The 25,907-nt window shown below is 43.0% G+C and overlaps 1 protein-coding gene across 2 annotated transcripts; it reads left to right on the plus strand.

The window, feature by feature from the left end:
* Positions 1-132: 132 nt before the first annotated feature.
* On the plus strand, positions 133-17,408 carry ZMAT3 (zinc finger matrin-type 3). 2 transcript variants are annotated; one of them, XM_071752622.1, is made up of 6 exons: positions 133-253; positions 6,919-7,237; positions 8,751-8,870; positions 10,586-10,752; positions 10,864-10,964; positions 11,970-17,408. In XM_071752622.1, the coding sequence occupies exons 2-6, from the start codon at positions 6,968-6,970 to the stop codon at positions 12,179-12,181; spliced, it is 870 nt and encodes a 289-aa protein (XP_071608723.1). In that variant the 5' UTR covers positions 133-253; positions 6,919-6,967; the 3' UTR covers positions 12,182-17,408. The 2 variants fall into 2 exon arrangements, with proteins under 2 accessions (XP_071608723.1, XP_071608721.1); XM_071752620.1 differs by lacking the exon at positions 133-253 and adding an exon at positions 2,993-3,162.
* The last annotated feature ends 8,499 nt before the right edge of the window (positions 17,409-25,907 follow it).

Genomic DNA, 25,907 nt, shown 5'->3' on the forward strand with positions numbered 1-25,907 from the left:
CGGAGGGGGAAGGCGGTGACGGGCGGCACGGCCTGACGGGACCGGACGCCACCGCGCGGTGAGGCGGCAGCTCCGGTCCCGGTGCCGGTCGCGGTCCGCTCCCTGTGCGCTCTCCTGCTGCCACCTAGCGCGGCGGCGGCGAGGCCTGCGTGTCCCTCAGCAGCGCTGGGACCTCCGCCTTCCCCGTGGCCGGAGCTGCCGGTACCGCAGGATCACAGCACCGCGGCCCGGGAGTTGACCTGACTGGAGGCGAGTTTTCTGTCCCGTTCCTTGTCATAACCTGATGGAAAGGCGGCGGTGCGCCCGCCCTCAGGCTGCAGGCCCCGCGCAGTAGGGCGGGAGTGACCGAGTCCAGCACGGTCCTGTCCCCCGGTTCCGTCCCCAGGCCTCGCTGGATCTCCAGTAACACCTCAAGTTCTCTTTAAAACTTTATCTGCCGTTGGGGTGAAGTAGCTTATACGCGAATCTGGTGTTTTGTTCGAAAAAGAGCGGCTGGAAATTAGAGACCTAAAGGGTGACGAATGGGTGTGTGTAGCCTGGAGAAAAGGGGGTCTGAGGGGAACCACCGGTTTCTATGGCTACGTGAGGGTGTAGCGACAGGGGTGTTGGGCTCTTCTCCCAAGTCACAAGCGATAAGACGAGATGGCCTCAAGTTGTGCCAAGGGAGGTTTAGATTGGATATTATGAAAATTTTCTTAACCAGAAGTTGTTGTTAGGCCCTGAAGCAGGCTGCTCAGCAAAGTGGTTGAGTCACCACCCCTGGAGATACCTAAAAGATGTGTAGAGGTGGTGCTGAAGGGCATGGTTTAGCGGTGGACTTGGCAGTGCTGGGTTAACAGTTGGACTTGATCTTAAAAGTCAGCCAAAACGATTTTGTGATTCTGTTATTCAATAACATTTGAAATGTATTCCCTGGTGTTTTGGGTTTTGGGGGTTTGCAGTGAGAGTGCTGGGCAGGCTTAGCTTGGTGAGAGCCAACAAGATGCAACAAGTGAGGATCCTGCTGAGGTGATGACAGGAGGGAGGTAACAGGGATAACCTGGGTTGGGTGATTAATCAGTCAGGTATCTTTGTTAATCACTCTGTTTTTCAAGGGATATTTATCATCTCACCAGGAGTGATGGCATAAGCAAGTTTTGGAGCCAAAGTGTGAATGAAGGCACCAGCCTCACAGGGCAAAGCAAAACGTAGCCCAGCAATACAGAGTCACACAGAACCATGGAATGGCAGGGCTTGGAAGGGAACCCTCTAGATCATCTACTACAACCCCCTGCTAAAGCAGGTTCATCTATAGCAGGTTGCACAGGATGGTGTCCAGGCAGATTTTGAGTCTCTCCAGAGAAGGAGGCTCTACAGCCTCTCTGGGCAGCCTGTTTCAATGCTGTGTCACCCTCAAAGTAAAGATTTTTTTCCTCACGTTCATGTGGAACTTAAAGTTTGTGCCTGTTGCCCCTCATCCTGGTGCTACTCCCACATTTATTAAGCCTCATTTGGTTCCTCTTTGCCTGACTCAAGCAGCAGCAGTGATTTATGTGAACATACCTGGCAGTAAACTGCCTGCTTACTGCTTCTGCTACAAATCCCCACAGTTTGTGATTCCCTGCAGCCTCTAGGGGTATCCATCTGATAAATCAAAATTGGTTTTTTTAAGATCTCACAAAAATTAGTAAGAATGAGTGGGGCTAGCTAATAGATTTCCAGGTGGGTTGGCTGATAGCTACCATAAAGTCTTAGAATCATAGAATGGCTTGGGTCTGAAAGGACATGAAAGATCCCATAGTTCCACCCCTTCTGTCATGGGCAGGGACACCTTCTGCTAGACCAGGTTGCTCACAGTCTCATCCAACCTGGCCTTGAGCACTTCCAGGGAGGAACATCCTCTGGGCAACCTGTGCCAGCATCTCACCATCCCCACAGCAAAGAATTTCTTCCCAATATCAAAATCTCCTTTCTTTCATCCTAAAACCATTGCCCCTCATCATGTCAGCTTTCTGTAGCCCCTTCAGGTATTGGGAGGAACCTCTGCCGGTGATGGTTCCACCTTGTAGCAACTCTTCAGCATTTTGCTGTTCCAGCAAGATGGGAGAAAATAAACAGAAAGTCTTTATGCTTTGAAACAGGGTGGCCCAGCTGCAAGGGTGAGGCCTGTGCTGCCATCTATCGTGGGATGGAGGAAAATTAACTCGCTGACTGGTTATAAATAAGAATTAAGGTTAGTTGCAGTTTCTGCTGTCCAAAACAGAAATTGACAGACCAAAAAGAGGTAGGATAACCCTGTGCAAAGCTCAGGATTTGACTGAGCAGTTTCTAATACGTGGAGCAATTTGTCAACCCCATTTAAGGCCGTAATGCCAAAAAGTGTGTTTCAACGAGTGTCTTTCTGTGGGAAACACATTTGGGATTGGGGAACAAAACTGGGTTTCCAGCAGTGTGAGAGGGTCACATGCCAGTGCTAGGTAACACGGAGAGGAACCCATCTAGCTTCAGCTGGGTGAACGGGATAATCTGTAGACAAGTTATCTTGTACAGATTATGAAAAGCACAAGAAAAAGAACAGAGAATGATCTAGTGAGTAGCTGATTTGCTGCCTTCAGATTTGCAAGCTATGAAAGCAAGGCAGTGGGTTCTGTGAAGGTCTGAAGAGCTTGGAGTAGCACAATAAAGACAACTAAAAACAGTGGTTTGGTTTGCATCTCACAGTTTTATTATGGGCGAGACTTTTTATTGTCCCTCGGGTATTTCTTTTGTTGTTGTTTTCCTGGGGTTTTTTGTGATTTTTTTTTTTTGTGTGTGTGTGGTTTCTTTTTGTTTGTTTGTTTCTGTTTGCGATGGTTTTGTTTTTTGTTGTTGTTTTTTTATTTCTTTAAATGTACCATGAATGCATTTTTGGTGATGTGACCCTCCCATTTTAACTTCCGTCGTGCACGCTTCTTATTTAAAAGGCCTCGGAGAGGGGCACGGAGGAACGAGCGGGGCCCGAAGCCTCGGACTCCCGTGGGCCCGCCCAGCCTGGAGCCGGCGGCTCCGCCCCGCGGCTCTGCGGTCACTTCCTGCAGCTGTGTGCCGGTTCGGTTCGGTTCGGCTTGGCCCGGCCCTCCTGCGGCCTCGGGCAGCGGTGGTGAGGGGGGAGCAGCCGGGGGGGCCGGGGCCGCCGCTCGGTAGGTGCTGGGCGGGCTGCGGGCGGGGGCTGCGGGCATGGGCTGCGGGCATGGGCTCGGCAGAGGGGTTTGGGGGCTCGTAATGTTGGTGCCGGGCTCGGATGTCTGTGTCCGCCTCTGCTTTTGTGCCTGCATCTCCGAAATGATGTGCTGCTCTGTTGAGTTCTTGCTCAGGTTGCCGTTGTTCCGACGTAGTCAATATGAGGGCTTTAAAATTGTGTTTATTTTTTTCATCAGACTCCATGATCAGCACCGCAAGGCAGGCAACTTGGTAGAAATGTCTGCCAGGATGTCAGGGTTTACACCGTGGTTTCTGGTAGCTCTTTGGTGTAAGAGGTGATAAATGTCCTCTGTTTCTGGGTTACTGACTGTATCCTCATCATCAGAGGGTTAGTGGGCCTTGTATGTAAGGTAAAATTTTGTACAATGCGTGTTTCTTTTGATGTCTTAAATCCCTGCAGCATTATAAAATGACGCTGCTGTTCAGGATGAAGTTCTGTAGGCTTAGTCTATAGACAAGGGTAAACTTTCTGGCTAAGTTAGGTTAAGTGATGTCAGTGTTTTGAGATGCAAGTGGACTTGAGAAGAAACGTGCTTCCTGTTAGGGGGAAAAAAACCCAAACCACTTCAAACCCAGGACTTGTTAATTGTTTAGGTCTCTTTCATTGTTATTAGTTGCCTCAAGTGAGTTTTAAAAATTAATTCTGCTGGGAATACATGGCATGTAGATGGCTTGTTATGGCTCACATTGATGGGTAAGGAAAGTAACATTGTGTACATCAAACAGGGCTTTGGTGTGAGGCCATACCAGTTCTTTTCCCAGAAGTGTGCTGTTGGCAGCTGGGGAGGTTGCTCCCTGTTACCTGTGCCACTCAGTACCTGTGTGGTACTCAGGACATGGAGACTGGGTCTTCTCCTTCAATGCTGCCCTTGGGATGTCCCAACCTGAAAGATTTGAAGCTCACCCTGGAAAGCTGCAGGTTCTTACCCTGCCTCAGCTGCCCTTGGTGTTGGAGGTTTCTCATTCCTTTGCTGTTTTGTAAAGATTTTGCAGCTTCCAATGTGAAGGGAGAGGAGGAGTCAAAGATGTCCTGTTGCCTTCTCTGAATGGGTTATCTGTAGCAACCAGTAGTGGAGGGTTAAAAGGACATGAAAACAAGTGGAATTTGAGCGCTTCTTTCTGCTGTTTTACTTTTTTACTTTTAATAATATCTATAAGAAATAAACAAAATGTTAGCAATTTCAATGATGAAACATGACCTTTAAAAGACAATCAGAGTTGTATATGCCAGGCCAAGAAAGTCTAATTTTAAAATTGCCCATGCAGCCTTAACTATATCCTCAGATTAATTTTTACTTTAAGAAACTGTAAATAATATCACGATTACAGATTTTCTAAGCATTATACTTTTCCCCCTGCCCCTGTAGACGCAGAACTGTTAAGAACTGTGTCCTATTTTGTATATGACAAATCCCATGTCATGTGGGACACTTGCATATGGAAGACTCAAGGCAGCAAATACTCATGCAAAATTAAGCAGGTGGATCTCAATTGTCATTTACTGTAGATCTCTGTTGCTCTGTGAAGCATTTAGGTATAATTTACTCCCATTGTAAGGTAAGAGGCCCATTGTAGTGGTGTAATAAAACTTTGAAATTGGATTGCATGCTTACCTGCCTGCGTAGTTGTTCTAAACTACCTTGACAGCCTGCAGTATAATACATTTAACCATCGTGACTATGAACTTTTTCCATTAGTAGCCTACAGTAGTCAGACTGCCTTTGAAGTACAAGTTGAGGAAACTAAAGATAACATCTTTTTTCCATAGCTCTGTTTAACCAGGAAAGCATATGCTGTGTGTTGGAGAGAAGTTAGGAATCACTAAAGCATTTACACTGCTGATGGATGACTTGCACTACTCCATTCCTGCATCCCATCTTCCTTCTTTGGGGTGGACTCCATTTTATCTTGTTTCAGTTAATTTTCATGGTGGTGGTTTTGATTTTGTTTTTATGGTCATGTTAGGTATAGCTATCCTGGAATTTCTCAGAGCCTTGATGGTGGGCTGCTATCAAAAAACATAAAAACTCCTGGAAACTCTGTTACTGTCTTAAAAGTTTGTCCTCAAACAATAAATACTTTTTTTTTTTTTCTCCCTCCCATTTCTTTTCCTTTAGTTACCAATAAGAATTTAATTGCCTCCATTCTTCTATTATTTGGAAATCTGTTTTTAGATAGAAATGTTTCAGAATTTTGTCATTTGAGTGCTTTAGTTCCACTGATATATTTTTTTAATTATTATTATTTTATATTATGTTTTATTTTTCATAATAGAGCAGAGACCTCTCTGGTGCCAGATTTTCAAAGCTAATACAGTACCTAAAACTACAGGCATCAACTGGGATTTTACAGGGTTTGAATGTAGCAGGGTATTTATGTCCTGCTAATTTTAGCAGATTGAAAATGCCAGAAGTTATCCCAGATAAATGCTGTCTGCTTCTCCAGGTTCCTAAATGACTTTGAAGTCAAATTGTATCTTCAAAAGCCACTCAGGAACAAAGTTCCAAGATGGCATTTAATTTATTGTAGTTTTCCAAATGTGTTATTTTAAATTGTAGATGTGGCTCACTATTTGCTTGAATAAATGAACAAAACCCACAGCAGCAACATGGTTGCTACCAATATAGTCCTGGCTGGAGTTGATCTGCAAAAGCCAAGATAATGCTTCCCTCTGCCCAAGTGTAGCAGTGAGGAGGATTTGTTATGATAAGAAGCTAATAAGACATTAACAAAAGTAGCTGTGCTTTGAGTCATAATATCACTGCTCTGCATTATTCTAGGAATGTTCATCCAGGCTTTAGATGTGATTTATAAACTTTAATTAAATAAGCCTCTCAGAACCCCTTGCTGGAAAAGTAGGGTTAGTTCTAAGTCTTGAATCGACTGAGAAATAATTAAATAAAGGTTAATATGGAACAAGCTCTCCCTTTTGCAGAAGATACTGCTTTAAATGTTGCAAAGGTTGTAGCTAGTAAGGGAAGCTTGAGAAATAGCTCAAGGTCATCCAAAAACACTCTGGAAAAGAGCTCTTGGGATCTGACTGTGTACAAGGTGTGCTCAAGTTGATTCCCACTCTCTGCTTTTCTTGAGTTTCTTGAGAAAGTAGACTGGCTTTCCTCAGGAGGGTCTCTGTCAGTATTTGAGGGGTGCATGCATGTGTGTAGATTTTATATCTACCTGTATAAAAATCTGCATTGAAATATTTAATTTTTTTTTAAAGTCACCAGTGGCACTGCTATATTGTTAATAGTTGTTTAGGCCTTGGGGTGTGAGTTTGTCCTCGGGCTGCCAAAAGAGGATGTAGTTAATGGTTGTATCCCTCCCACACCCACTAACACAGCTGATGGGCTGTGTACGTGTTGGTCACATCTTCTGCAGTCATGGAGCAGTGGGGTGTGTGTGCTGGTCAGGTACTATGGGTGGTTAGTAATGTTCACCTGTCCAGGAGGTGCTGTGGGGTACTAACAACTATATTTCAGACTTCATTCTGGTTCTTATACACATGTATTTTAACCTGGATCTGCTTTTCCAGGATGCTGCTGTACCTGTGAGATAAAGAGTTATAAACTTGACTTTATCCTGCTTGGCACTGGGAAAAGGTATAAAGTAGAGGCATTGAAGTTACAGGAGTTGTTTACCTGGATTGTTGGTGTTCCTGTTTGTGCTTCTGATTCCAGCATTTGTGTCTCTCTGGTCTAGATCTGAAGACCATCATTCAGAAGTAGCATGCCCACAGTCTTCTTGTCCAATGATTCTTCTACAGCAAGCAGGACTTCTTCCTCATCCTGAGAAGCCTTCATCTCTTCCTATGTCAGTGGCTACAAGGCCAAGAGCCAGCTCACCACTGTCCCCACCAAAATCTCTCGGACTGGGGCCTTCTTTTCATCACACACAAGAAGAAGAGCTTGCAAAGGTGGTGGAGCAGGACCCTATGCTGGAGGAACTATGTAAGCCTCTGTGCTGTAAGCTTTGCAATGTCACTCTGAATTCAGCACAACAAGCCCAGGCTCATTACCAGGTAAGGAGAGCAGCAGGAGTCACACCTTTCAGGGCTGCAGCTTGTGTAGATGTACCTGTGTTGCTGTGTGAGCACAGAGCTCGGTGTGGGCTGATGCAGAAGGACTAATTTAGCTTCTCAAGGGGGTTTTGAGTGCTGTGTTGAGGTGGCTGCACACTGGTAGCAGCATTTAAGTTAGCTCATCTGGAGCTACCTCTGCATCACCTAATGGACTGAAAAGACTCTCTAGGCCTATCTTTACCCTGCTTGAATTTGCTGGTTGTCCTGCCATGCTGCAGTGCTGGCAGTAAAGGTGTCATCATTGGAGCATTTTGCAAAATCCTTGTCCACTGGGACAGAGAAGTTGTACCAAGAAGGCATGGGTGGAAAAGCAGACAGTTGTGGTTTTTCCTTTGTTTCATGTGGCCTGTTTTTCACCTCTCCACTCTTCCAATAAAATTGAACTTCTCAGTCCACAGTTTTGAGTTTGTAAGGCCTGGACAGATGTTTTTGACTGCATCCTGCTATGCCATAAGAAAGAGAGGCTGCTGCCCTGTGCTTAGCACTGTCTTTCTGAGATTATGCACAGTACTGATCTGGGCCATTTATGCAAATGCTCTCATCTGTGGTGTCGACTCAAACCAAATGAGTTTTGTTGAAGTTGATCTGGCTGACTTGTCTGAAATATTCAGGAACTACTTGCATATGCTGCTCTTCTGAGGGACTGAATATGTCATAGTCTTACATTACCCCATTTTATTTGTACCCTCTCTGCCTGGTGCTGTATTTGTGTGAGGTGTGGAGATAGTGACCTTCTCCACCAGTGAATGCAAAAGGGTGTTGTTCATATCCTCAGGACACCAGACCCAGTTCTCAGATTTACTCTTGGCCCTGAAAAAGTGATATCCTGCCAGTGAAGGGGTAGGTTGAATTAGTGTTACACTTCAGCATCTGATTTCTGTAGTGTTTCTGCCATGAGGGGACAGAAGTGTCTTTATAGTACATAACTTGCATTTATTCATATGCTTAACTCTATATCCACAATGCATATACATACTCTAGTGTCACTCTGCCTGGTGACAGAGTATAGTATAGGTTTCCTATAGTATAGGTTTTCCAAGAGAACATAAAATATGAAATAGAGTTTTTTAGATTCAATTTAATGTCTTAAATCATGTTTGCAATCTCATGAAGAACTGTGTATTCAGGATTATTTAAGCAACTATGCAAAATAGCTAAGGTTTCCTGAATAAAATACAAAGTACAGGTTTTAAGTGGAATGGAAACATATTGATGTACTGATTGTAATCTTACTGATCTGAGAAAATCAGTTGAAAATGAGACCAAATTGTGCCAGAGATTTTGGAGAAAAGGTGATGCAGCATCCTGAGCTCAGAGCTGTGATTTTCTGAGTGACAGTTCCTTCACCTGAGGTGCCATCCTCATGGCTACTTTCTCATTTTCTCTGTATCCTTTACTTTTCAGTGTAAGATACTCTCACTAGGACAGTGATTAATCTGGGTTCTCTTTCCAGGGTAAAAACCACAGTAAGAAACTCCGGAATTACTATGCTGCCAATAGCTGTCCGGCCCCTGCCAGGATGAGTAATGCGGTTGAGCCTGCCCCACCTCAGGTTGTTTCCCTTCCAGCTCAGGTAAGCATGGGAAGGTGACTGAGATCATGCTGCTTACTTGTCACCTAACCCCCAGTAAGGATAACTAGATCTCATGCTTTGAAGATTACTTCAAGAGTTGGGAAAGAATTTTCCTTGTGATGGCACAGGATGGTGCAAATGGCTGTTGTGAGCTGATTGCTCTCCTTTGAAGGTGCAGATATTGATCTGCCCTCGCAGCAGAATATTGGACTTGAAATGTTCTATTTCTGTATGTCAAATACTTTGATTCCTAGGTAAGTCTGATGTGCTACTGATAATAGTTGTTTCAGGGTAGGTATAAAACAGCATTGTTGGAGCTGGATTTGGACACGAGGGTGTGGCATTCATCCTGCACAATCAGCCTTCCATTGTGTGAGTGAAGTCTACATGGAAAAAGTGTTCAGGTGCTCCTACACCCATTGCCCAGGGCTGTTACCTAATTCCTCTTGTTTCACCTTTTGCAGTGCTCACTCCTGTGTCTTGCATGAATTAATGACTCCCTCAGTGATCCAGATTAAGACTTGTCTCAGGCATGTTAGAGGCAAAAGAGGTGATACTTACTTTCTTTTTCTAGAGTTCATCACTTCTGATTGTCAAGGGGCTTAACAGCTAACCCTGTGCATGTGACTGTGCAGGGTACCACATGTCTGCAGGGATCAAACTTGTGCCTGTCACTTCCAAAAAGCATAAGCCTCTGTTTTCTGTACAAAAGCAAAGAGCATTTGCCACCAGAGGCAGACTGCTATACCTGCTGTTGGAGCCAGAAGAGGGAGACTCAATCCCATGTAAAATGACTTTGTGGCTCACAAAGCTGCATAGAAGGGATATGGAGTCCACTCCTAGGTAGTGGGACATGGGTGCTGTATCTGCTAGGATATCTAAAGCATTATTTTTTTAATGGAGAAAATGGCCCATGGCAATATAAAGACCACTCTGGGGCCTTGTGAGGATTCATGTTGTAGTGCAGAAGTCAGAACTGTTTGTGTCTGTAAGCTTGAAGAGGATCAAGAGATGTGAAGGAAACTGGACTTGGCATGTGCTGCAGTGACATGGCTGTATGAATCACTGCTGCTACACTGTTTTCAAAGTGATTTTTTTTCTGGATGATATGCAGTGAGGAGACATGATTGCTGCCCCAGTCACTGTGTGGTCTGGCCTAACAGGCAAAGTATCATTTATATGGCAGGAACTGCTCATGTGAGGCTGGATCCTCCCTCTGAAATCTTGATCCATGCGTCCTCCTACCTAGAGGGTAAGGACCAGGGGGTTGGTAGCTCTGATACCATTTTTTTAAAAATCTCTTGAAGCAGTCAGGGAGCTGTGTAGAGAGAATGGGTACTGTGGATAGATTAGCCTTTCAGTGAGGCTTCCTCAGTATGAAAGTCACTGTTCTTCAGCTTGTGGCAGTCAGGAGTAGAGGAGCTAAATCATTGCTGTGAAGTAAACAAGCTTGTGTAGGTATTGCAGAGGTACAAGGTGTTTGTTCAGATCACTTTCTTCACCATCTGAGGCCAGGGATTTGCCTAGATCTCAAGGAATTTGCAGTGAAGTTCTTATAAGAACAGTTTGGGAAGCACTTCAGAGTGTCCTAATCCATGTGCTCCAATTCCAGCTCTCTTTTTGCCTGACGAAAATGGTCTCAGTCCTTGTGCTTCAAATATTTCGACGATTTGACCTTCCTGTGTTTCACATGCTCTCTCTCCTTTTCCTGCTAGATGGGATCCAGTAAACCAGGTGGGCGGGTGATCTTGGCCACAGAGAATGATTACTGCAAGCTTTGTGATGCCTCCTTCAGCTCTCCAGCTGTGGCACAGGCTCACTACCAGGGGAAAAATCATGCCAAACGGCTGCGTCTTGCTGAAGCACAGAACAACTCATTCTCGTAGGTATTGTTCAACTCCATGCTCAGGCTGAAAGCATGTGGCAGTGTCTCTGGCAGTCTTTTTCTCAGAAAACTCTGAATTGCAGCTGTTCATATTTGCTTACTCTTCAGGGACACATCAGAAGTGGGCAAACGGAGGGCAAGAAAAGAAGGGAATGAATACAAAATGATGCAGAACAGAAGAAATATGTATACAGTTCAGAACAACACAGGTAACTGGGAGCTTGCATCTGTTCTATAGTTGACATAATAATGAATAATAAACAGATTTGGTTTTCTTCTGTTTCTGAGGTCTGTTTTAGCAGAGATGGGTTGTGAAAGGGCCTGGTTCTAGCTCTGATGATTATTTGTGTCTGTATGTTTTTCTTCCCAGCTGCTAAACTCGCTTTGTTTTGTCAGCCTGCTTGTTAGTTTGGTTTCTCAGTTTGTAACTTAATTTACCATCTGCCTGTCTCTAAAGCTGCTCTAAGTGGTGATTATTTTCCTGCTTTATTTTCTTGGCAAGTGGCCAGATGCTTTGACTCCTACTGTAGCACATCAACCTGTACTTGCACTCCCGTAGCCACAATGAGAGAGTGTGTTAGCCTCCCTCTATGACCATCTGTTCCTAGAGTAGAGTCCTTCCTTAGGTGTTAGATACTAACTTTGCCTCTTTACCATGATTTAAAGTCTTTTTTTTTTTTTTTAATAGTGTCCATCTCAGTATTTCTTTTCTTTTTTTTTTAAATTGTGTTATGAGCACATGTTAGCTGAAACCTGATCCCTGGTGAAGCTTTGTTTAATTGTCATGTGGAAAAGATGAACCTTTTAAAGTTCTATTAAATACATTTTTGTGACAAATCTAAGCTGAGGCATCTTATTCTAATCAAAAGACTGTTCTAATTATGGAATGGGAGGGTTAAAGGGGAAAAAAGCCAACTTGACTCATCACTTAAAACAGTTAGACTCCTAATTTTCAGCTCTCCATTAATAAAACTGGGGCACTAAGCCCACTCTCCTGCTTTAGAAAATACCAGCAGGTACTGCTCCACTATGTGCTACATCCCTGGATTTCAGTGGAGAAGTCATGGGTGAAAATAAGGTCTGGACTCCAATCAGTTCAAGAAGCTAATATTTGGCTGCTTTTTATAAAATCCATTGGATTTAGAAATCCCCACAGAGCTGCCTCTAGCTTTGCTTTCTCGTAGGCAAAGGAAGTTTTTCTCTTGTCTCCCCAGGTCCCTACTTCAATCCCCGCTCGCGCCAGAGGATTCCTCGGGATCTGGCCATGTGTGTCACCCCCAGTGGGCAGTTCTACTGCTCCATGTGCAACGCCGGGGCCAGCGAGGAGATGGAATTCAGACAGCACTTGGAAAGCAAACAGCACAAAAGCAAAGTGTCGGAACAGCGCTATAGGAACGAGATGGAGAACCTGGGCTATGTACAATGACGCCCCACCCTCGGTAGTAGTTTGCAAATAGAGCAGCTTGTCTCTTGCCTGCTGTTTGCCACATGCCCTGCTTTGTGCTCCATTTGATAGGAGTATGCTCTCGAGCTCTACATGTAACACCTGCAAACTTAATGGTATGGTTAGATTTTTTTTCTGTCATAGTTGGCAGGATGATGCCGTGCGGGACATGAAGTGTTTTTGATGTTTGTTTGCTAATTATCCAAGGCTCTTCGTTGTATTGAGTGGCGGGGAGGGAGGGCTGAAAGTCTTGCCCCCAGCCTTCTGCATGAATTATGCAAAGCCCAAGAAGTGTTGGGAACTTCTGTGGTTCTACCACACGAGTGGATCATGTGCAAAGCACACTCCCCTCTTCGCACACCACAGAGCAGTGCTCCAGAATACCTCCCTACAGCAGACTGAATCTCTGGGCAGCTTGTAAAGAAGGGGCAAGAATGGGGCCCTTGAATGTGTGAATTTGGTGGTCTACTTGTCCACAAATCGCTGCTTTGGCCTCTCCACTATGGCCCAGAGTATGTTCTTTCCACATCCCTGTAGAAAGGCTGTGTATACCTCCCCTCCTTGGAGGGTCATGCCTCTTACCCACATCCTCCATGATGCAGATTTTGTTCTGAAGATCTGACATTGGATATTGGCTGATTAACCACACCCAGAAATAGTCTCTTGTACCAGTTAACAATGATGAAAGATTCTCAGTGTTGGCTGGGCACCTTAATGAGTGTACTCATGAGTGTGGCTCATCTCAGTGGCTTAATGAAGTGAATCAAAAAGCAAACCTGCTCAAATGAGATGGGCTCTGCTCTGATTCTGCCTTAGACTGGGTAGGGTTGACAATATGTTGGAAGGAGCTGTCAGCTGTAATTTTTGCATACTAATGTGGAAGAGAGCAAATGTTGGTCTCTGACCTGCAGCTCTATTGGTCTGGGAGAGCAGGGCTGCCTGGACCTTGAGGCTCAGATGTCTGAATGTCTTGGTTCCATTTCCAGGACAAAACCCAATGAGTTATAGAGGGAGGTGAAATGCTCCTTTGGACTAGATTAATTTTCCTCTCCTCTTTCTTTTCCCATCTCAGAATGGGTTTTAATGCCATTCCTTGGTGTGAACTTCACTGTTTTAGGGGCCATCAAAAATTAAGTAGGATGTAAATGTCAGGGGTGATGATTGTTTTAGTAACAGCTTTTTCACCATGAAGAAGTATTCGTGAAACTTGTTAAGCAACTTGGTAAGTGTAGACAAACCCAAAGGGTGTGTGCCTGGTTTCATTTTCCTTAGCAAAAGCAGGAAGGAACAGGGCTGACAATTTATTTTTTCTGCTCATTTGGGTAGATGCAAGGAGCTGTGACTGGAATCCAGTTGACAGTGTTTCTGAACTGTTTGCCTCAGTGGCAAATGCAGTGTGTAGGTAACCTTTTTTTGGACCTGATTCACCATTGAGCTGCTACAGCTGTGTGCTGGGAGAGCTTCATTGGCTTCAGTGGCAGGTTCAGAGGGGGAGTCAAGGCAGCATCCTGGCTTGTCTGCCACTACTCTTTAGGCAGTTGGGTGAATTAGATGCAGCTCCATTTGTTCCAGTAGCGTTTCACCAGGGTTAAATCTTACCTGGTGCATAAAGCTGAAGGTAGCTCCTCCACCCTCTTTTTTTTTTTTTTTTTTTTTTTTTTTTTTTTTTTTTTTTTCATTCTGATCCTGCTTCTTGCATTCTAGAAGGATTTTCTGCTTGCCTTAAAAAATGAATGAACTAACAAAAAAATCCAGGTAGTTTTTCATCATCTTTCTAGTCCACCTGAAAAAGGTTTGTTGCACTTGGCTGCTCCTCAGAAGCCTGGTATTATCTAAAACTACCTGAGCATCAGGTACCCATGCAACCTTAATGCAGCCTTCCTAAATCCAGGCAAGGTGAGCTGTTGCACAGTAATTGAAAGCAACCCACTATTCACTCTGTTCTGATCCTTGCCCTGCAGAGACAGGCAGAGCAATGCACATCCTCTTGAATACAGTTCCCTCCCCTCCTTTGTGCAAAGCCCAGTTAAACAGGGTTTGTGCACTGGAGCACTTTAGAAGGTAGGAGGAGAGGTGCCCAGGTTGCAGAGCAGTTTGGAAAGCCCATAAGTCTGTTTCTTCTGTGCTTTCCTACCCTTGGCTCACCCTGTGTGGCCTTGAAGAACATTTCCCTTGCAAAAATTTCATCAGCCATTTATTTCCACTCATCTTTGGCAGTCAAAGAAGGGCTCTGGTTTTCTCTTACTGTTCTGTCTTTTGTTCTGCTGGTCTGACACCACTGTGCAGGCAGAGAGGGAGCTGGATGAGCCTTACCATAGTGTGTTTCACCAGAGTGATCCCTGCATTATGGTTAAGCATCCCTCTTGCTGTAATGTAAATCAAAGCATGGCATTTCCTACAGGCTGCAATTAGTAGCAGAAAACCAACACTTTTTAAAAGTAAGACCTGTAGATACTGGTGTTATCTAGCTTAATGCTAGAACCAAAAAGGCATTTTTGTCTGCTTTCACGTATCCCAGAAATGAGCTGTTTACCACTTTGCTTTGGTTGCTGCTCCTGCTTCCAGCCCAGCAATCTGCTCCTCATTTGGCATTTCCAGTGGCTGCTGGAGGTGCCAAAGCTGGGTTTGTTACTCATGTGCTGTTACCTCCTGGTGAAAGCCAGTGCCAAGGTGCCACAGCACACCAGTGGCTCGTGTGTTCAGGAGAGAGGGTGAGGGAGGTGCAAGGGACTGTTCCTGCAGGCTCCTTTTTGCATGAGGCCAAGTCTGGTTTTGAAGAATCCCTTGAGCCTTCCCTGAACAGAGAGGAACATGTGAATGTCATCATCCTGAGAGTTTCAAAGTGGTGGGTTATATAGCAGATATAAAGCAGTGGGTCTCAAGTGACAAGTAGAACTGGTTTCCTACATGAGAAGGAAGATGTTTCCTGCTGGGAGAAGCTGAGACTCATTTTGCCCCAATGCTCTGTTGTGGCCCTTCCCTGCAATTGACCAAAGCTTGCCTCTCTCTTGCCAGCATTGCTTAACCATTTGTGATTTTCCCACTCTCCCTCCAGCATAGGAAATTATTGACTGCAAAGAGAAAACATGCTGCCTCCCTAATGTTAGGGTTCATGCCAATCCAAACTCATACTTGTCAACATGAGAAATTGGGTGGGTCCTGATTTTAGTTTTTGGGTGAAAGCTGTTCTCCAGATCAGTATTCAAAACACTGAAAGCATGTCCTGACCAAACCCTGTTTGACATGGATGGGCTGGAGGGAATACTGTACAGGTACCATTTTCCAGACCCATTGAATCTTTTTTGTTCATGTTAAAGTACCAAACCCAAGAAACAGGACTTCTGTGAAGCTTTCACACTGGCCAGTAGTTTAATGACCTTTGCTGCTAGAATCAAAGTATAAATCATGTATTCATATTTATTTTACTGTGCTGACCACTAATTGATTTCTTAATATTTAAGGCATTATTATGTAGATTGTTTTTGTTTAAATAGAAAACTCAACATCGCACTTTGCTTTTCAATCAGAACAGGTATTTATTGTGCTTGTGAAAATGTTTTCCCTCCACCATATGTGTTGTTTCATTTCACTTGATGCAAAAACAAACAAACAAACCAAGAAACAAACAAAAACCCCCTCATCCCAAAACAACAACAACAACAAAAAAACAACCTAAAAGTGGATCTTGTTTCTTTTCATGCCAAACGTAAAAAAAGCATTTCCTTGCAGCTTGCTCCTGAACGTCCATTTCTAATTTGTTTTAAACTTTTTTTTCCTCCAGTGGTTCCTTTTGTAAATAAGGATGATATTTTTAGAGACACATGAAGTGCATTACTACATTTAAGCATCTCTTTAATGGCAAGGAAGTAAACTATATGGAATTCTTGTATTTGTGAGGAGTATGAAAGTGATACTATTTTGTTTGTACTAAGCATTAGTTGTTATTTTGCATTCTGCACTAATGAGTAAATGTGTTATGATCTTGCCTACCATTGGTCTATTTTTGACTTTTTGCTTTCTTCACATACATCAAAAGAAAATCTTGAAACCTCTGTGGAGTTGGTTAGGATGGTCATCAGCATAGCAGAACGCAGATTTTTCTGCAGAGCTTCTTGTCTTTCTTCCTTTTCCAGATGCCCATTATGGGGCATTAGAAGAGAAAGCTATTGCCATGAGCACAGATTCATATTTTATCTTACTAATGCATGATATCCTTTTGCTATGTTACTTAATACTCTCTCTGTAACCAATGGGAACCTTGCCCCAGTAAGGAGTGAATGAAATAGCCTAGCTAAGTATATTATGTTTTTTCCTCCTATATTTGGGTTGCAATGTTCTTAAGGTTTTGCTTTTTGAGGAATATGTGTCTGTTTCTGTAAGGATTTGGTCCTGCTCCAGCTAAAGGAGTTTGAAGCACGTTGACTTTAGTTGAGTTAGGAGCAAGTCTTGAAACCTTTCAGGAATTTCATACTGTTTATGTTTTCCTGCAAATGTGTTTTTTGTTTTGTGTTGTTTGGTTTTGGTGGGTTTTTTTGTTTGGTTTTTGTTTTGTTTTGTTTCTTTTTGTTTGTTTTAAATTTTACTACAGTATATACAAGATGCCCTGGATGAGATGGACATCTGCTGCTGATTATGGAAAAACAAAGGGCATATTTGCCAAAGGATTAACTGAAAATGAGAGAAATATGGATCTGATTTCTTCAAAGTTCGTGGCTTAGATCCAACTGTTTTGAGTTGGGCTGGCTTCTTTGCTACCTGCATAAAGTTGGAAGTGAAAATAAAATCCACTTTCCATTAAGTGTGGTAAAACAGTAAAGTAAAACTTTTGGTACTCTCCTTTAAAAGCGTATCGAAGTTAAAACTCTGTTGTTTGGGGTTTTTTTTGTTTGTTTGTTTGGTTTTTATATCAGAAGCATCTACAGATAAAGGCAAGACTATAGGTTTTTAAAAGATCAGTTTTCCAGTCTGTGTTTTTCAGGGGAAATATTACTTGATTTTATTTCCTTCTGCATCTGTCCAGCAACATCATTTGCAAGTGCTTTGAATGTGTTTCATCTAGAGCCTTCCTGTCAGGTTGGTTTTGTACATTTGTCCTTATTTTCTTTACATTGTTCTGACCCCCATGAGGGAATAGTTGATGAAAATTTTTTTTTCTTTTTTTTTTTTTCTTTTTCTCTTCTTCAGTATATAATAAATAATCTTGCTCTTACCATTGTACAGCCTTACTGTTTGGTATTGTTACTGCTTGTACAGTATGGACTACACATGACTGAGTTGATTTTAGCCTGGCAGAGGGTGTGACTACATGAGTAATATGTTTTTATACACTGAAAAAGGGGTGAAAGGCATTTGTTACTCTGGAAAGGGGTCAATGTACTTTCAGCTATTACTGAAAGCCAGCTGAGTTCTCTCTCTGAGCTTTAGGAAGGGTTGGGAGTGCTCAGCATCTGACGGGATGGGAACCAGAAGGTATGGGAAGGGCTCTGTCCCTCTTTGTGCTTTTCCCTTGAGTAGACATCACAAGCTCTGGAACAGACCCAGGCTGCATCACAGGCTTTCAACTCTCACTGTAAAAAAGTGGGGAGAAGCTGAGCCAGGGACTTAGATTTGCACATTTTTTTACCAGTGTGTTCTTTACCTCTTTTATTGCTTGAGGGCTCCAGAGGAGTGTGTGCTTATGCAGTGTAAATGACTTTCCAAACAGAAAGGACGTTCTTGAAGCAGAGAAAACCTGGTGTTGGATGGATGCTTGGATGGATTCAACTCAGGTAAGAGAAAAACATTGCCATCCCTTGGTGCTGCAGCCATGCAGTGAGGTGTTGACCTCTAGGGCAGTATCCTGGTGGCACAACCAAGACCTTCAGGGTGTGTGACTGCTGCCTAGGCACAGCTCTGTGTGAGCAGCTCTGAACAGAGAGGTGTCCCTGCACTCCCCTGTCCTCCAGGCACTGGGCCATTATGGGGAATAGTGACACCAGAGTGGAATTATCCTGATTTACCATTTTGTTGGGCTGGGGACTGCAGTAGTGCTTAGGTGACTTCTGTACTGACAGTGAAAGGTAGGAGGTTTTATGGGTTCTCATTTATAGTAAATAGGGTCATAAAGACTTGGAAGTGGATCTTAATGTTAAATCTGACCCCAGCCCTTCATTGTCTTATGCTGAAGTGTTATTGTTAAGTGTTATCTTCCCTTATCCCAGGAACCAGAGTGGAGTGAACCATTACAGACCATCATATGCCTGTTATCAGATGTTAAGGCACTGCCATTTTAATACTTTGACATGATGATTATATTCTGTATCAACTCTATAGCAATTTGATATAGTCAAGCCATAGTGATGCTCAGAAAAATCCTGGGCACCTGATTCAGAGTCCAAGGTATTTGTTAAATTAGGCAGCAAATAAAACAATACAAAAGTGGTTGAAAATCTAAGACTTAATTATATGATTTGAAAGCATAAGTAGCCCTCATTCTGCTTCTCTAATTACTTTGGTGTCTAGGGATCTCATTTAGTTATCTTGCAACATTTTATAGCTGGGGAAGTAAAGTTTGGAAAAAATAAGCGATTGACCCAGAAAGCCTGTGGCTGAAAACCCAAGGTCTTTAAATACAAGACTGCTGACCATCTCATCTCCATTCAGCCTCTCAGTGCACAGACTGACAAAAATTAATGGATTTAAAAAACAAATTGGTTAATAATATTTTGATTTTTGATTGTTTATACAATGGAGTTACAATGGACTTCAGCACATGGTTTAAGTCAGAGAGAGGTCTCAGTGTGTCTTCTGCCATTAAATCTTAGTGGAAAGCCAGAAAAAACAACAGCTTTTTTGAGGATTGTAGAGAGTGTTTGTTTGCAAATTGCAGGTTCTGGGGGCTCTTCTGAATTAATTTATGCTCACTTCACATAAATTCTCTTTTCCTGAAGTGTTTCAATTGAATGGTACTTGTCTGTTTTGGAATAGTAATGAGCTGCTGTCACAGATAATACCTGGAATTCATGGGCTTTCAGTGAATGACACTCTTTCAATTGGCCCTATTCCACTGGGCTTGCTTCAGCTCTACCTGCATAAAAAAAACATGGATCTATTTAAAGCCAGTGGGATTACCCAAGTGTAAAGATAGAGAGGAAGATTATCCACAGTGCATTATCTGAGACTAGAGAGAGTCTTTGGTAGGTGTTTGCAGTGTATATACAGATGTTAAAAAAGTAGTAATCTAAGAGTAGTTTCTCAATATGATGTACAAGGAGGGACTGTGAAGGAAAGAACCAGGTGTATGGTTGTAAGAGGAGATGAACACAGTTGCATGATGAACTAGATGTGCTGCAGTCAATGTGTCTATGGAATTTCATGTAGGAATGCAGTATTTATGTGAAGAATCCAGACTGTGTACTTAACTAAATGCAATGAGACCAGTAGTATGAAAAATGCTGCATGAGCCTATTCTCTGGGTTTTAAAATATGAGGTTTAGGTACGAAAAACCTGGGAAAAGTCAAGTGGTAAAATGCCCATGATCCAGAAGACATGTTTTGGGGAGTTTGTAAAGAATCCTTCAGACTCAAGGACTAGTGAAAAGCAGGAGCATGATTCCAAAAATCTTTAACTGCAGCTGGCTAGAGAATTTGGGGGCTAAGTGAGATCTTATTTATGGCAATAGCTTGGGTTTGCTCTGTGTGAACTTGGATGGGTGGAGATTGCTTTGGCAGAGGGTGGAAGCTCTTGTGTGAGGCAGGGCTGACTGCAGGCTTAGTAGGCTTGAGGGATTTGCAGTCCCTTTAAGGACTCATCCTGCTTGGTATTATCCTCTATTATTGCTGCTACATCTAGTACTTTGTGTAGTATCTCAGCAGCAGGATGTTGGACTTAATTAGAAAATAGCCAAAATATCAAATACATGGGAATCTTGGACAAGCAGTTTCTGTTACTCATGGAACAGTGATAACTTGGAGCATATTGGGATTGGCAGGCACAAATTCAGGCAGAGGAACAACACATTTAATACCCAGGGTATTGCATGTATTTGTCAGGTGGGATTATTTGCTGCTGTCTGTTCTACCAAGGTAGCCAAGCATGAGATCTGGGTGCTCCTCATGCCTTCTCTTCTGACTGGTCTCTGTGACTCTGGTAGTCTGGTTTTGACTGGTCTATCTTTGGTTTACTTTGTCACACAAGAAATGCAATTGATAGGACAGCTTTTATAATGTTTGGTTAATGAATTTGATTTAAAGTTTATCTGTTTGAAGGACAGCTTTTAATATGCAAACCCCAAGTAATTTCTAATGAGCGTTATTGAAAAACACAAGAAAATTGGTAGCAGAAGAATATAAATAAAATTGAGACAGATGTTTCAAAGTTGCAATGACCCCAGGCACACAAAACTGAGGAGGCAGAAGTGGGAGGCAGCAGCAGGTAGTACCAGTCTGCATTTTGCCAATCCTACAGTCCCAAGGCATATGCTGAGGGTTCAGCTGCCATATTTGCAGCTATACCCTTGAATTAATGCCTGATAAAACCCAAGCTATGCTGCTGACCATTGGCTTTCCCTTGAGGCTGATCTGCTCCAGTCTTGGACAACAGGCAGCATGCAGAAAGTTTGGGAATTGTGACACATGACTGAACAGACTGTTCCTTCTCATGTGCTGTCTTCCCACAAAGGCAAAATGTGGCAGGGCCAGGTTAAGCCCTTGTCCCTGGGGTGGGTTGTGTGTTAGCCCAGTGCCAGCACAGAAGTCATGACTACAGTTGTTAAAATGTAAGATGCAGCCACGTACCTGAAGCTCTGAAGGAAGTGTTGGAGGTTGCAGGTGAACAGAGTATGAAGGGAGGCACTAGAAGTTCAGGCTGGATGTAGATTCGTGGAGTGGTATCTCTCCTCTTAACAGGGTTCTCACTAAAAAGGCAATTACACCAGCCTGGTGTCCTTTTGTTCATGGTCTAATACATGGGACAGATTTCTGAAGACACATTGTTAATCTGGCATTGATCTTCACACAGCTTTTCACAGCTGCTAAGAAATGCAAGGATGGATCAGCCCACAGCTCCATGCATATGTGTGTTGGGTATATATTAGGACATAATAAGCTTCCAAGGGAGTTGTTGGTAATTTGAGTCCAGACAATGTATGTTAATTATATGGCAACAGTCTTGACAATTAGCACGCATACTTTTAACTGGAATTTTCTGATTGTAACAAGGCCAGCGTTGCCTTCTCCTCTCACTAACTTCAAAGGCATTGTCTTGATTAAAGAAATGATGTCCTGAAGCTGCTAGGAGAAAGTGAGGCTGTATCAGTGTGAGTGTCAGGCTGCCCACTTCACAGGCTGCCTGCTGAACAGATGGGCAGCCAAGCTCTCAGAAATGGCTCATGAGAGATTTGAGGTTCCAAAATGCCAGCCAACATTTATTGTTGTTGGCATCCAATGTAATATTCCCACTGTGAATGTAGCAGAGGTCTTCCAAATCAGAGCATGCCTCCCCAAAATATCAGGACCCAAAGATATACGGATTGGGTGCAGATTGTAAGCTGTAATACTTAAGAGGGAATATAATTTACATATCCCAGAGGGAAATGTAATAATCAGTGGAAGAAATGAGAATACAAACAGAAACAAAGTTTGGAGTTCCTTTGTGTGATCCTGCCAACCTTGGACACAGAAGTGGCATAGATCATGGGTAACGTTTAACAACATTTGGCACCTTAATGTGCTTGTGTGCTTTCATAAATCTCAGCAGACATTTTAAATTGCTGTAGCATTTTATGTATATCTGATTGCAAGGCTTTGAAAACAAGGCTTAGACACCCAAGTGAGTATTTTACAAAATTCACCCTAACAAGGGGACTCATTAGCATATGGTTGTGTGACTGCAATGGGTGCACTTGTTGCCTTTGAGCCTAGCTGGGGTTTTCCAGGACAATTCCCTGTGAAGAGCTGGACTTGTCTGAACTGTCTACATCAAAATTAGACTGCAGGCTCCCTGTCTCTGAGGGTGCAGCACTGGTTACCAGTCTCTGTTCCATGTAGATACCCATCATCTCAGTGCTGCAGTGCCCCAGTCAAATTTATATATATTTGAGACTGGTTGAGGTCACTCTGTTCTCAGCAGGTGCTGCTGAGATGATCTAGATGTCCTCCAGAAGGAAATGAAGTTGTGTCACATCACTCAGGAGCATCACTTATGTTTGGTGTTTGGGATAAAACTTAATGTTCTACAATTACAGCGTCAGATGGCTGGCAGCAATTTTTCCAGACAAATACAATGTGCCTTTCCCAGAAGGATTCAATCTTTAATATTGTTTTGATGCTGGAGGCTTTTCCAATTTTGTTTTATTAGAAATGACTTATCTTTGTTGGAAGTGCTGCTTTAACCCAATACTGATGGTGCCACCTGCAGCAAAAAACCCTGGCTGTAACTTTTTGCTCCTGTGCAGTTGCTGTATGACCAAAGCAAATTGGAGCAACCATGACTTTGCAGGGCTAAAAAGTGTGTCTGAGCCCTTTGTCTGCTGTGTGTGCTTTGAGGCTGTGTCCAAATAGTTTCTCTTTTACACCCTCAAAGTATGGAAATGTGTTGCTGAGGTGCAAGTAAATGTTGAAAGGCAAGCAAATCATGTGGAAGGAAAAGCAAAATGGGGGCTATGGGATTCTAGCTAGGGCTGTGCTGGTCCAGAGTCACACTGAGGAGGGGTACATCCACTTTGCTTCAGTTTGCTTTTTTCCTGCCTGACTACCTTTATTAAACCCAAATCACCAAATGCAGTGGAAGTTCTTTCCTAAAGTTAAACTGGTGATGAAATGCAGTATTTGGGGGGGGACACACGACACATCTTGTTCATCTGTAGCAGATGTACAAAGCCAGGTGCCCTGGCTCCAGGCAGGCTCTGTTACTGTGAAAAGGTACCCACATACACAGCAAGGGTCCAGTTTTAATCAGCATCCTTATGCCCAGCCTTCCTTCAGAGCAGAGAATGAGGAGCAGCTGTTTGCTCTCTCTTCACCTATTTGAGCCACCTCTTCTTTTTGTTTGTTTTGTTTTGGGTTTTTGTTTTGTTTTTATGGGACATGGGTGAAGCTGTGACATTTCTCTGCCTCAGAAGAATCTTGCCTGTTCTTCTGGGGAAAGAGCAAGTGTGGAGTGACTGCAGTCATTGCTATTTTATAAGAATATAATAAATGATATATGAGGTGTACTAATCAAGTGGCAAATCTGGCTATGCTGAATGCAGTGATACACTTGATCCTTCTCCTAAGGGCTTTTACTGGGCAGCTCAGGCATTTTTCTGAGGTGTTTCATGGGGCAGAGGATAAAAGTGAGCAGCTGTGGTGTGAAATCACATCACCCTCCTGGAATGCTCAATCTTTATTCCCTGGATGAATGGCTGTAGTAAACAAAAAATCAAGAACAATGCAGAACTGAAGCCAGTTTTGGAGAAAAAGGGTCACAGTAATTCATAATTCCAGAATTTTCTCACCTACCTGCTGATCCAGCAGTTTGGCTGGGGGCTGTGCTGTGCTGCTTGGGAAACCCCAACCAGCCTCAAAGCTGATGCAAACTCAGGCTGTGCTTTTCTAACAGACCACCAGAAAAATCAAGAGTGAAATTTTGAGAAGTCCTGTAGCCCCTTAGAAGTCTGCATCTTTTCCTACGTCTGAGCCTTCTGGATGCAGAAGCCCCATCTGCCCAGGCTGTGAGATGAGTGCAGGAGGTGGCCATACCTTGTGGCAGCTCTCATGGGGCTGCCAAGATGAATTTGTCCCTTCAAAGATGTGTGTGGGATGCCTGTCCCACATCCATGCACCAGTGTCCCTCTGTCCTGACAGCTGTACTGCCAAACCCAGCCAGCTCAGGCAAGCTTTCCTATGCTGTCATCACACCTCCTGATGGCACTGCAGACATACATATAAAAATCCCAAACAGTTCCTTCCTTCAACACGTTTCAAGCTCTTATTTAATATTGCCCCATTTTCTGAGGTTTTTTAGGTAGGTAGCAGGGCTTTATTGGTATTGGTTTCTTGTTTTGAGGCAGGTGAAGTGATGGTATTTTATTTTGATTTCAACAGCACACACATTAGGATTTCAAAAGGTGGTAATATCCCCTGGAAACAGAAGAGGGCAGCTGTTTGTTGAGAACTGAAGAGTGCACTGACTATTTTTGAGAATGAAATTGCAGTCACTCAGATCTAGAGGAAAGAGGCTTTTTTTTTTTTTTTTTTTTTTTTTTTTTTTTTTTTTTTTTCTTCTTCATGAATGAATAAAAATAGCACAGTATTCCAGGGCCTGTGCTAGTGTAATTAGGGTATAAAATAGCTGGACCCCCATCACCTTCCACAGAGTCCCTGGGCTTCATCTGGCAAAATTAGATTCCTTGCAGTTTTATTGCAATGTAATTAAAAAATAACCAAGGGAATACAGTACTCAGTTTTCAGAGATGTTCAGCATCAGACAGAATGAAAAGCACTCTGCAGCTCACTGGATTAATAGCTGGTTTCTTTGTTTACTGCCCAAACAAACAAAAAAATAATTGCTGTGAGTTGTCACTCTATGTATGGAAAAATACAGAAAAATCAGATTTGCTAAAACCTCATTCAGTCCTCCACATGTATAATTTTTTTAATATACTGAAAGATGTTTTCAATTTGTATTTAACAACAAATGAAATCTTCCTTTAAATCCAAAATAAGGCATTTTGTGACTTACTTATTTTTCAAGCTTCAATTTCCCAGAAAACAATTACAGAAGTTTGACAGGAGTTTACAGTGTGGCTAAGTGCCTTTGATTCTTGATTTTCTGGCAAATGTTTAGCTGAAGACCCTGCAGCATGGCTCGATTGGGAGTCAGAACCTGGGAATGTTTTTAAAGCCAAAATAACCATTCTGTTCCACACAGAAACCTACATCCTTGTATGAGGTTCTTAATGAGAGGGATAATGAATCCCTGTTGCCTGTGGGACTAAACCTCACCTGGAGGGAAGATGGGAGGCAGTTCCTGAGTGGTTTTACCTCTGTGAGCCAAAGTGAGAAGCAAGAGAGCTGGTGCAGTCAGCAGCTGAAGGTGAGGATGCTAAATCCCTGCGTGGGACTTACACCTCCCAGTGCTTTTGCTGGTCCAGTCAGCAGGTAATTTTGAAAACTCAACAGTGACTTTCCAGCACTTTCCTGGTGTCACTGTGCCTTTTTCTGGCTCTGAGCACAAATGGGAATTTCTGTATTTGAATTCAGCGGGGAGCATGCAAAAGGCAAATTGTCTTTTTTTTTTTTTTTTTAATAGCTCTGAGGCAGGAACAGTTACAGACCCTCTGTAATGAAACAGTGATGATGGAAAGGGTAGCTGAAAAGACTGCTCTTCTGATGCAGAAAATGATGAAGGCTGCCCTAAACTTTTAATCAGGAGCTCAAGTTTTATTTGCAGCTCCTGACAAGCCTAGCGTCCCTTAATACTGCTTCCGACAGTTCCAAACTTCTGAAATTAATATGAGAGCAATGAGAATTTAATGGAAGCACTAATTACAAATGCTGGAATTATTCTGCTGCGATTCAAAACCTCTGATGTGGAGAAACTCCTAGCACGGATGGGCTGCTATCTAATTTCTGTGAAGTTCTGCTGTGAAAGGTGACCCTGACTCTATGCACCTTCATTCTGCCAGACGTGGGCATCCTTCCCTCCCATTGACTTCCACACCTTGCAAAGAATTAGGATTCAAGCAAT

Source organism: Heliangelus exortis, chromosome 9 (genome assembly GCF_036169615.1).
Source record: "Heliangelus exortis chromosome 9, bHelExo1.hap1, whole genome shotgun sequence".
Taxonomy (NCBI): domain Eukaryota; kingdom Metazoa; phylum Chordata; class Aves; order Apodiformes; family Trochilidae; genus Heliangelus; species Heliangelus exortis.